The sequence below is a fragment of the Melopsittacus undulatus genome, chromosome 3 (assembly GCF_012275295.1).
Source record: "Melopsittacus undulatus isolate bMelUnd1 chromosome 3, bMelUnd1.mat.Z, whole genome shotgun sequence".
NCBI classification, from domain to species: Eukaryota; Metazoa; Chordata; class Aves; order Psittaciformes; family Psittaculidae; genus Melopsittacus; species Melopsittacus undulatus.
Genome location: NC_047529.1, coordinates 56,270,160 through 56,282,597, shown reverse-complemented (window position 1 = coordinate 56,282,597; position 12,438 = coordinate 56,270,160). Strand labels below are relative to the sequence as shown.

Below are 12,438 nucleotides of genomic sequence, written 5' to 3'. Positions count from 1 at the left end.
ACAGAATTTATCTTTCCTTTTGTCAAACAGCTAGGTAAAGCTAGCTAAAGTAATTCTTAACTTCCAAAATGAAAAAGACTAAAAAAGTTTGAAAGTGAAAATTTAACTTCACAACACTCTCCTTACCATTCATATTTTCATATATCACCATAAGAAATATTTCTGAACTTTACTGGAAAAAAATATACAATAACTTTCTTAGAAAAGAAATACACCAAACTAGCCACCTACAACCACATACCACAATTAGCTGCAAAGAGCAACTTAATATGGTGTGATGTCTTTCATATGCAGATTAAATTGGAATTATCTGGGAATTTCTTAGACATTAAATTCCAAGTGATACATGTCATGCTTTCCTTTTTATAATGACATTGTTGGCTTATCCACAATGACCATATCTTATATTTGATAGAGAACTATTAAAATATTTCAATACAAATCATATTTTCTAGTGTTATAATTTCAGACCTTATCACCTGCATAGGTAACTTGTATACTTTCCACACCAGAAAATGAACCTCTTCAGTACATAGTCTCAGTTTTGCAGTAAGATGTAACTAACCTCTTTACACCTTATTGCTCTTTCTTTTTGCATTTGTTTGACAACAGCTGCATAAAGAACTTATTTCCCTAATTTGTATATAAGAATGTCACATTAATCAGTGTGACTTCATTAATTTAATATTTATCACATCAATTGCATTTTCCTTACCCACAAAGCACACTGACCTGTCAAAATAGGAATTCTTAAATTATATGTAAATGTAAATTATTTGTAAATGTAAATTATTTATCTACTCTTGAGAAAACAAACTTGACAGTCAGGTGTCAGTTTGAGACCTTTTAAGTGTTTGCAAATAAATAGGTTATTTTACCAGCACTTCAGCACTTTTCCAGGAACAGAAATTCAGCTGACTGGTCTATAAACAAACAAAACCAGCACCACCACCCCTACAAAAAAAAATACACAAACAAAAAAACCCCACAACAACCCACACAAAAAAAACCCACAACAAACAAAAAAAAACCCCAAACTTGTACTACAGCCTCACTTTATTCTACCCAGTTTTAAGATCTAAGTTGCAATAAATCTGAATTTGTCTGCTTTTTACAGATCTCTAGACCTTCATATATCATCCATAAGTTTTCAAAAGGTAATTATTAACAGGTTTAAGGTTACTTCATTTTTAAGTTTTTCAAAAGGCTCTTACTTAAGTGATTTGAAAACTCAGGTTTTCAACTGCTGTCATTCTGTTTTATGCAATTTCAGTATTACTCAAAAAATTATCAACTGATTTGAAACTTCTTTGGTTTAGACTCAAAGTAATGCTCTTGGCAAAAATTCCAGTTTTAATGACATTCACTTTCTTGAATTCTATTCAATATATTTTGCTGTTTTGCATTTCTGTAACAATAAACCATTATTTCCCGTTCCAGAGTATCAATTCGCTATCAGAAATATCAGAAGAGCATTTCATACTTGGACATTCAGACTGTATTTTTCAGTATTAAACATTATAACTCTGTCCTGGGCTCAGCAACAGTAGTCATTCTTTCTCCTTCTTAGTAGCTGGTGCAGTGCTGTGTTTTTGACTTTTGGGCTGGGGACAGGACTGATAACACCGATGTTTCTAGTTGCTGCTCAGTGTTTAGTCAGACCAAGGACTTTTTGAGTCTCATGCTCTGCCAGCCAGGGAGGAGGGGAAGCCAGGAGGAAGCAGAGATAGGACACCTGACCCAAACTAATCAAAGAGGTATTCCATACCACAGCACATCATGCCCACCATATAAACTGGGGGCATTTACCCAGAAAGGTTGGATCACTGCTTGATTGGGCTGGGTATCAGTTGGCAGGTGGTGAGCGGTTGTATTTTCTTCCCTTGTTATTTCCCGTCTCATTAGTATTATTGATGATAGCAATGGTGGTTTTGTGTTATATCTTGTTTACTGGACTGTTCTTACCTCAACCCATGGGAGTTGCCTTCTTTCAATTCTCCTCCCCATTCTTCCAGGAGCAGGGGGGAGGAAAGGGGGAAAGTGAGAGAGCAGCTGTGTGGTTCTGAGTTACAGCTGGCCTTAAAGCACAACAAACTCTCAGAATACTGTAAGTCCTTCTGTACTCCTTTTCCCAGTAAACACCTGGTTTGATATATTTGTCAATAGTAAAGCCTTGTCTTTGGTTACTTTTGTTAGATGACTCTGAGCAGGACAGGAAGAAAAAGCCCTGTCCACCTGATTTTCTTGGTTTATTGGTTTGTTTTGGATCTTGATCCAGAGCAATGCAATTCACAATAAGAATACTCCTTTGTGCTCTTTATAATTACACTGTTGCTCTCAGCAGATGTCTCCTACTGTATTATGGACTGAGCACCCCAGATTATCTCTAAGAAATCTCTCCCTATTTCTCTCCATCACCTATTTCTTAACAAAATTTACCCTTAGATTTCAAAATCTGAATAATATTCTACTGCATGCCAGCCACGTCAGTTTGTAATTTTGTAGTTTTCTGCTATGGATCACAAAGATGAAAGTCTTGTCTTCTAAATTCAAGTGAAACGCACTGTTACAGCATCAGTTGTCAAAAGTTCAAATGCAGCATTCTCAACTCATTTCATTCCTTCTCTCTCATTATGCTTAGACCTTTAGTTATACAGATGTGTTTATAAACAAGAACAGCTTTTCACATAAATTGAGATGTTGCTTAATTCATTTGCAGAAAAGATGAGCAAGTTTTTCAGACCATCTCAATTTTTATTGTCCTCCTGTCCTGGTTTGAGCAGTAGCAGTCATTTTTCTCCTTCTTGGTAGTTGATGCAGTGCTGTGTTTTGACTTTCGGGTTGAGAACGTTTGCTGATAGCAAGTATGTTTTGAGTTACTGCTCAAACGTTTGGTTTTGTCCAAAGCCTTTTCTAAGCTCATGCTCTGCCAGGGAGGAGGGGAGGCTGGGAGGAAGGAGAGACAGGACACCTGACCCAGGCTAGCCAGAGAGGTATTCCATACCATAGCACGTCATACCCAGGATGTAACCGGGAGAGACCCACAAGGGCTAGAGCTCTGGGGGGATGGAGGAGGTATCGGTCGGTGCTCGGTCGGGAAGGGTGGGGTGAGTTATGGGTTGGTGGCTGGTGAGGTGTTGTATTCTATTCACTTGTTATTTGCTTTATCATTATTGTTTGTAGTAGTAATGGCAGTAGTGATTTGTGTTATACCCTAGCAATTAAACTGTCCTTATCTCAATCCATGGGGGCTACATTCTTTGGATTCTCCTTCTTAACTCTCCAGGAGTCGGGGGAGCAAGGGGGAAAGTGAGTGATGAACTGCAGATTTGGTTTTAAACCCCGACACCTCCTCAGTTGCCTGTTTTCTAGAGTTTCTTGATCACCTTTTCTCACCTTCATAGTGTGCTAAGTATGTTCCCCTTAATGAGAATTTTCCTCCCTTGCCTTTGAATCACTTAGGTTTTTTTTCCTTCATCTTCTAGCATTACCGCACATCTGCCATCACCCCACATCCATTTCACCCCCCATATCTTTAATTCCCCTTACTGTAAAGTTACATTAACTGCAAAGATTAGTATCCTGTTTTGTAGTAGTACAGGAAAAAACAAAGGGGAGGAACCCCACACACACACACTGAACAACTAGATGTAAGAAATCTAAAAATAGCATGTGGTTATACCCTGAATAGTTCAGCTGGAAGGGACCTAGAACAATCATCTAGTCCAACTGCCTGACCAATTCAAGGCCAACAAAGAGTAAACGCATAATATTAACAGCATTGTCCAAATGCCTCTTAAATACTGACAGGCTTGGGGGATTAACCACCTCTCCAGGAAGGTTCCCGTGTCTTGGTAAAGAAATGCTTCCTGATGTCAAGTCTGAACCTCCCTGATGCAGCTTTGTGTATTCCCATGAGTTCTATCACGACATCAGTGAGAAGAGCTCAGCACCTCCCTCTCCATCTCTTCAGGAAGCTGTAGAGAACAGTGAGGTCATGCCTCAGTCTCTTCCTCTCTAAACTAGACAAATTCAGTGTCCTCAGCTGCTCATCATGCCTTCCAGACTTTCACTAGCTTTATTGACCTCCTCCAGACACATTCAAGTACCTTAATATTCTTTTTAAATTGCAGGGTATGGAACTGCATTCAATACACAAGGTGAGTTCACAGCAATGCTAAATATTGGTCCAAAGAAAGAAATTGTTATTTTATTTATGAATCAATGCTATCTGTACACTACCATAAAAATATCAACAAAATGACATCTTTTTCCTTCATTTGAATTAAAACACAGGGTTTAATGATGAAAACCAACACAAAACATTTTTATTTCTGAAGTAATTTTTTCCAGCTTTTACTTTGGCTTCTGTTCATAGATGCAACAGATTTTTGGTGTTTATACTCATTCACCCAAGACCAAAACAAATGTTAATTAAGAAAAAAACTCAGAGCCCTGTTGATAACAACTTGATCTGCATACAGCAGTTGTTGGCAATATAACTGCCACCATAATTTAAAAGCCAAAGCATCTAACTGTCCATATTTCTTTGTTTAGGAATTCTGTAATATTACAAACTTCTTCAGAATTTATCTAGTCTGTTTTATTTAGCACAGAGATTAGAATATGTACTTGAAATTAAGTTACTGTTTTGAGACCAATTAAAACCATTAAGACATGCAGCTGATGAACACACTGCATTTTCGCACTTTTCTTTCTTAAAGACAATTGATTATAACAGATCTGTAAATCTGAAAGGACTTAATTAGTATCCAGGGACAGTTTAGTGGTATTTAATTAACAAAGAGATCATAAATTACTTTAAGGGAAAAAAAAAAAAAAACAAAGCTATCTAACCTCTCATTACTTTAAGGAAAAAAAAACAAAGCTATCTAACCTCTCATTACATCCTGCTAGGTTCTGGGTTTTTTTTTATTTTTGGGGGATAGGCAGGAGGTGGGAGAGGGGATGATTTTTTTTTTTTATTTTTTAAGTGGGAAATTCTAGTTAAAAGAAATATGCTTTGTCACTTTGAATGATCACAAGAAGCAACAATTACCTTCAGACTAGGAAGAAAATTTTTCTAGAACCTCATTCCAAATTTTTTTCTGTAGAGCAGATGGAGTACACTTGAAAAAACAAAAAATCCTTAAAAGCTAAAAAAAAAATAAAAAATCATCCTAAATTTTTTAATAAAGGAGAGCAAAATGTGGGTGATTAAAAGAGAAACAAAGGAGGATGAAACAAGAATTATATCTATCTTTGAGGAATCCTTGGCCAAATGGGAGAAACAGATGTAAACAGTGATGGTTTTCTGTCTGCATTCATTTTAATGGATTTCAATTGTCTTCAATGGCACAAGGATTCTTACAACGCAATTTCTAAATATTACCTGAAATCATCATATTCAGCTTTAGCCCTATGTTCACATCTGAATATCTGAATGTTTATCTTATCCCATGGCAAAATGCCTCTTCCTCAATTGAAGCAACTACTTCCTTTCAAAAGATTCCTCTCCTCCCACACCTCATCTCAAACACCGGTTTGCCACTGCACTCTAACACAATTTATCTAAAAAATTTATCTAATTTATCTAACAAATAAATCAACTTTTTTTAAGACTGACAGTTTCTCACAGCTAAGAGTTGCTCCCATCCATACTTCAAAGGCAAGAGACGCTGTGGACTTCCCAGCAGTATGTCCTGCTTTTGAATTCTTTGAATTATCCACAGAAGATGCTGACAGTCTTAAAGTAGAATTTCAATTTACTTACAGCAAATGCCACAAAAGAGAGGATTAGCTTTTTAAAACTGATTATTTTTTCTGTCTATTCAAACAGCAAAGATTTCAAGAAAAAAAGATGTTGTAGCTAGCATGACAATTTATCAGCAGGCTCAGCCAGTGTCCTAACATGAAGGGTCAAGCCATCCAGAAAGAAATAAAAATGTAGAGTGAGTATTTCCTGAAATAATTCTTCATGTTTTTAAAATAAACTAAATACCTGAGTCTCCCTATTCATTGTCAACTCTCCTTAAGGCAAAACAAATTTTAGAGTAAGGTAAGGGAAAGGTAGCAAATTGATACGTTTCTGCTGGAAAGTCAGGAGTTATTTAACTCATGAAACTCATCTGCAAAACAAGCCTTCAAACCTCTTTTGGTTTCAAATTCTAGCAGCTAAAAACCAGAGCTCCTTCTCGAATTCTCTCTCTAAAAAAAAAGCAGATACTGAAATTGCAAACAAATATGGCATCTGTTTTCTACCTTAACTAATGCCAGAAGAAGTACTAGAATTTAGGTCTTCTGTTTCACCAGGCATACCAGTACATCTCTCAAGTTACCATATTTTTCTTCAGAATTAAAAGCTTTAAATAAAATTAAAAGACATAGTTGTTCACAAGTGTTAAGACACTGCAGAAAATGCAAATAGAGTGTGACTGATGTTACTGACAGCTGTGAGCCCAAACAGAATTCAGCAACTAAGGCATACTTATGAGACTACTTATACTAATAAATATACATTATTTGCTATACACTACCTTGTTGATAGAAATTGTTATAATTTAATTCTTTTAAATTAAGAAATAAGAGTTGTGACACCCCTCCTCCCTCTCTTTGTAGAAGTGAATACATTTGCACATAGAATCCATCTGCACATAGTCTTATGCTGTAGCCTTACCAGTGCTGTCATCATAAACAACAGTTACTGTTTTCCACTTGAAGAACTGCACAAGGTCAAGTATGGCACGGCTGAGTGAAGAGAAATCTGGATAGAGGCTGACATAGAAGGAGTCCTTGTTGTCTGACACCTGATGTTTCCAGCGGGTCTGGATATGTGGAACACCCAAAGCGTTGCAGATGGATTGCACAGCATTAGCTGACGAGCTATGGGATGGTCCGAAGATGGCAGCCACCCCAAGAGACAGCTGATCGCAGGCTGAAGAGGAGACAGAAGTCTGTCAATGATGAGAGGAAAGAAAGCAATGTGCCAGAAGGTACTGCACATTTTATATAAAACAATATGCACTCCATGAAATGTAAGTGCACTGCTGACAGAGCTCCCTTGTTGTGTTACCCTTTCACTTTACACAGATTTCAATTTCAGAATACATTTCTAAGCTTTCACTATGAGTTGATGAATAAAAACACCTAACATTAAAATAATGCTCAGCTACATTTAATAAACACCTCTATGTCAGCGGAAGTCACAAAGGCCAGAAATCGCGCATCTTCTAAAAGACACAAGAGATTTATGCTCAGCTGCACCGTACATTTGGAAAAGGTTTATATGGGACAGTCTTCCTCAACCAATTGACACTATTTCTACTGAGATCCTAACTATTTGGAGATTGTATGTGTTAAGTAAATTCCAGTTATTAGACAAATGATTAATTTCATTGAAATGGACATTTAAATTTCTGTATCTGAAATGTGGGCATGTTGACTAGCAAAATTTAAAAGACAATTATTTTCCTTAGAATTAAAAAAAATGCAAATGAAAAAATAATGTCCCATCTGAAACAGTGGAAATACTCAAGTTTTCCTATACCTACATTAACAGATAAAACTGACCCTGAGAGTCACTGACACAATACTGCTGCATTAAAGTAACTTAGCTCTCCTCTTTCCAACACAGGGTGGCCCTACCTGTACAATGCATTATTAATCTCTGGTCATTTATTATCTCCCACAGTATGCTCCAGTATTATTTTGTAGAATATTAGTTGGGACATGCCAAAAAAAATGCAGGAAAATTAGTCAGTAGTGCAGATCAGTGTTTCAGCCCATGCCCTTCTCCTGTTTAGATCATTACCACAGACATAACCTTTATGAGTATGCAGATCAGAAAAATATCAGATTCTGTCTTCAAAGAAAATACCCTATTTAGTAGAGAGAGGTAATGAAAAGTATCTTCTTAATCCAATCTATGCAAGTATTTTTATGAGGTTGGATTAATTAATATGGTTACTCTAGCATTAGTACTCCTGACAGCCAAGGAAACAAGCAGTGGAAACACATTTTGCCACATTATTTTTGCAGCAAATTAAAATTAGTTTATTGTGAACACCCTTTTCAACATGATGAAAATATTGTTAAGTCTTTCAAGTGCATTCCAGAAACTATGCTGGCACACCTTGTCATTACTAAAGAGCACTTTTGGTTTAAATGAACTTTTTGTACACATACAGGATCTCCATTGCATTTCTGAGCATCGGAGCAGGGCCTAAATGACTAGCTTGATAAAAAAACATTTATGCTAATATTGCCCTTCCTAAGAGTAATCAACAAGCTTTATGCAAATGTCAGTAAACGGGATCACTAACAACAGCCATAGCTACCAGATGGCTTTTCAATAGGCTTTTTTTTTTCCCCCCTTCTGTTTCTGCGATTTGAATAATGCAATGCTTTCACGCGTGATTTAATATGGCACTGGCTCTATCAGATACATACCAATTTTGCTAGTGCATTGGGGATATTTTGTTTATATTTGTATTATTCTTCACTGAAACAGGATCTTAGTAATACCATCTTACCTTCAAATTGCTCTTTCATATACTATCTTTAAAAAAACATTAATATTTCATTTATATTCAACTACAAAACTATGTGTTACAAAGAGATCTAAACAGGCTATTTTTGATGCAGCGCCTGCCTGCTCACTAATAGTCATAATCATAAGCCACAAAAATGAGTCAAATGTTTAAGCCTCATTGTTAAAACTCTGCTTTGGAGCCATCATAAATTAATCATTTTACATTGACCTTTAGCCTTTAATTCTGAACTAAAGTACCTGTCAGCACAAACGTAGTTGGCTGTATTATGAATTGATGAAACAAAAAACTATTAACACTGAAAAATTACACAGCTTTTGATACAACCTGACCAGTTACAAATATAGTTTCATTCTCATCCAAGATGCAAGTGGGAACAATGAATATATACAATCTATTCAATATGTCCAATCAATAGCGTGTTGCCATTCTAACTTCAGCTACTACAATCTATTAAAAATCAGCAACATGCCAGCTTTCACTTTCAAGCAAACCTCATTTAAGGGCTGAAAGTAGTTGTATTGTCTCAGGAAAGGCTTAAAGAATAAAATATCACAGAATAAATTTCTCTGCTCTCTACACTCTCCCTCAGGAATTGAGAGACTTTGTCCTATTGAATTTCACAGGACAGTGTGTTCTGGAGTCAGTAAACAGCTCAGATTGGAAGATGAGGAGGAAAGGAAAAGGAAGAGACCAGAATTTATTTATTCATTGGCCAAGATGGAAAAGAAAGTAATCTTTCCCAGAACCTACTTTAATCTGTGAAACAAAACACCAGAACAACAACTCAAAAAGACTTTTTAAAAACCTTTGTTTTCCTTTTATTTTTTCACAAGACCTCTTTTGCAAAGAAATTATCTTGCTAGGCATAAATATTTAGCTCATAATATTTTTCATAAATCAAAGCACTTTACAATGACCAGACTGTGTGTATTTCTATACAAATATGGATAATGTATGTTTTCATACCTAACAACAACAGCCTATGTTAGAATTGTTTATTCAGGAGACAAAGAGACAAAAAATAGGTTAGCAATATTAACTTTGTATGTTACAGCAAAAGAGAAAAAAATTTTTGTAATTTCTATACTAAAATTTTTAATCACCATTATATTCCACTTACAAAATACTTCAATGTACCTTCATCCTGACAGATGTACCTACATCTTGAAAGAGCTGCTTTTCCATATGTAACATTTATAAGATGAAACCATCTCTTCAATTTATGGAAAAAAGTTTTTTCAAGGAACATGTAGTACAATACAAAATTCAGTCCTACTGAGTTCTGACACCAGGCTTTGTATTTTCTTCTGTAAATACATATTGAACTTGTTGGGGTTTGTGCTTTTAGGATATGGCAATGATGCAATACAACTTGCATCTACTGTCATGGATTTAAATGTAAAGCAATATGGAAACTTCAATTTGTGTAAGAGTCCAAGATTTGAAAATTTAGAAAAAATGTTTAAAAATAGTTTCATTTTTTTTGTTTAAAAAAATTATTTATACTTAGGAGAAAACTGCAAACTTAATCCTAGACATTTACCTGATAGCAATATTCTTAAGAAGAGATATACTTGGGGGGGGGGGGGAGAGGAAAGGGAGTTCCTATGTTAACATAAAATACGCAAAATTACAACTACTTGCTCCTCTTTGAAGCACACACCTGATTAACTGCATGAGACATTCATATGCTAAAGGTATTTGTAGAGATGTACTTGAAGTAATTGGATGCTTAAAATTTAATTCTTTACTGTTAGGGTGGTGAGGCACTGGAATGGGTTGCCCAGGGAGGTTGTGAATGCTCCACCCCTGGCAGTGTTCAAGACCAGGTTGGATGAAGCCTTGGGTGGCATGGTTTAGTGTGAGGTGTCCCTGCCCATGGCAGGGGGGTTGGAACTAGATGATCTTATGGTCCTTTCCAATCCTAACTATTCTATGATTCTATGATTCTATGAATTGGAGCCTTCTTGTAGGTTCACTAGAATTTGGGGGCACTTGGCATTTTTCAGGAAAAAGTCTGGAGATAGTGATTTCTCACTCCAAAAGAGTTGGTCACAATACTTGGAAAAAAATATTTCAGATTTTAAGTATTTAAAGATATAGCTTTTAAACAGGGTCAGTGGGAGCAAAGATGACAACATAATTTGTAAGCAGTTACCATTACAGCCTTCCAGGAGCAATCTTTAAAGCTATTCTTTGATGTCAGCCACAAACTTGTACAGTATCATTGCATATGGCTTTATTGAACAGACATTTTTCAGGTAGGTAAACTAAGTGAGTCTTAGTTGCTCATTAAAAAAAATAAATATGCAAAAGGTTACCTTTTTTGGATGCTTCAAAACTGTCATAGAGATTTATCTTTTGGGTGTCATATGTTAATGTGGTGTTTGGCAGAAGAGTTCTATTTCTGTTGATTGTGTTCACAGCAAATCTGAAAGCTAATTCTTCTGCTCCCATTGGGCCAGATTCCACACACTCAAAAATGCCTCCTGTTAGTGAAAGAAGAAAGGAAAAAATAAACTTAATAAACCTCATACAGTGCAACTTATGAAATTATCTCATTATTTTGGTAATGTCTGTGAGAAACCATAAATAACCCACCAACAAATCAAGCTAACCCCAGTGAAATCCTGTGTATTTACTTGTAGCCTCTCCCTTTCTGACATTATTAAAGATGAAAAGGCTTTTCAGTTTTGTAATTCTGCTGCCTCTTCCAACCCGCTTCTCACTATAGGATGGAGGTATTAACTCTTTTCCTGCAGGTGAACTCTCCAATTGTTGCTGAGAGCCCTAGGGGCAGATGCTCAAATAATATTAGTTTAAAAGCACAAAAACTAATCACTGAGATGAGATGTGACTAATGATTATTTAAACATTAACCATTTAAAACTGAGAATGAGACACTGATGGGTAAGGCATTTGCTTAAACAAAAAAGGAGATATCTAGGGAAACAATCCAAACTGATTGAGCATAGAATATATATGTAACCAATTTTAACAATGCTCTAGAAGCTAAAGCAAAAGATACTTGGATAACATGCAGATAAATATAGGCATAGTACACAAAAAATGAAAACAAATACCATATTTGGTTCACGATAATTCAATATTAATATGAAAGGCAACTTTTGATATTAAGAAAGTGCTCTGTTCAGGAAAACATAGTCTGACAGGACTGCTTAAGACTTACAGCATCTAAACATTGTAGATCAAACTGTGACATAATAAGAAGATCCTATTTTGACTTGGGAAATATTTAAAAATTGCTGCAGAAAGCTAAAAGCTACTGAATAAATAAAAAGTATAGATACTCAGGGACAAGAAAAATAAAAAGACATTTCCGTGAACATAATTAAAATTAAGGTAGATTTTACAGGCTTTTCTAAGGCATTCAGAAAGGAGTTGTTCAAATATATCTGAATAATCCAGTATCACAGAAACAGATATTAAATATATATATATGTATATATACCCTAAGTTACAATGGATTCATAAAGAAAAATAATATTACAAGACCTCTTTCTTCTACCTGAATTATTTACGCTGGGAGATTTCTTACTTCAATGTGTTTGAAGGCAAATATAATCTTCCTTCTTTATTTCTGTATTTTTCATTCTGCTTATTTCTAAATTCTTGAGATGGGGAATTCCCTCTCAAAGATGCAGCCACTACTCACAGCGTAAGATAAAATAAATATGAATTTTGATCTCTCATATCTGGGTAATTCCTAATACTGACAGTCTATCACATAGTATGCCAGTTTTATGAAGATGACTGTCTACCTGTGGTGAGTGGCAACAACGTGTAATTTCCCATGTGCACCATTCAGCAGTTTCTTCCCTCACTCACACACTCTCTCTTCCTGTGATAAATGTATCCCCAGCAA

At 35.7% G+C, this 12,438-nt stretch overlaps 1 protein-coding gene across 1 annotated transcript in view; it reads right to left on the bottom strand.

The window, feature by feature from the left end:
* Window positions 1-12,438, bottom strand: part of GRIK2 (glutamate ionotropic receptor kainate type subunit 2) — a 399,537-nt gene that overhangs the window by 261,322 nt on the left and 125,777 nt on the right. The window contains exons 2-3 of the mRNA XM_005145088.2: window positions 10,874-11,041; window positions 6,677-6,934 (exon numbers count right to left, since the gene is read on the bottom strand). Coding sequence (XP_005145145.1) covers window positions 6,677-6,934; window positions 10,874-11,041 — 426 coding nt within the window. The remainder of the gene's footprint in view (window positions 1-6,676; window positions 6,935-10,873; window positions 11,042-12,438) is intronic.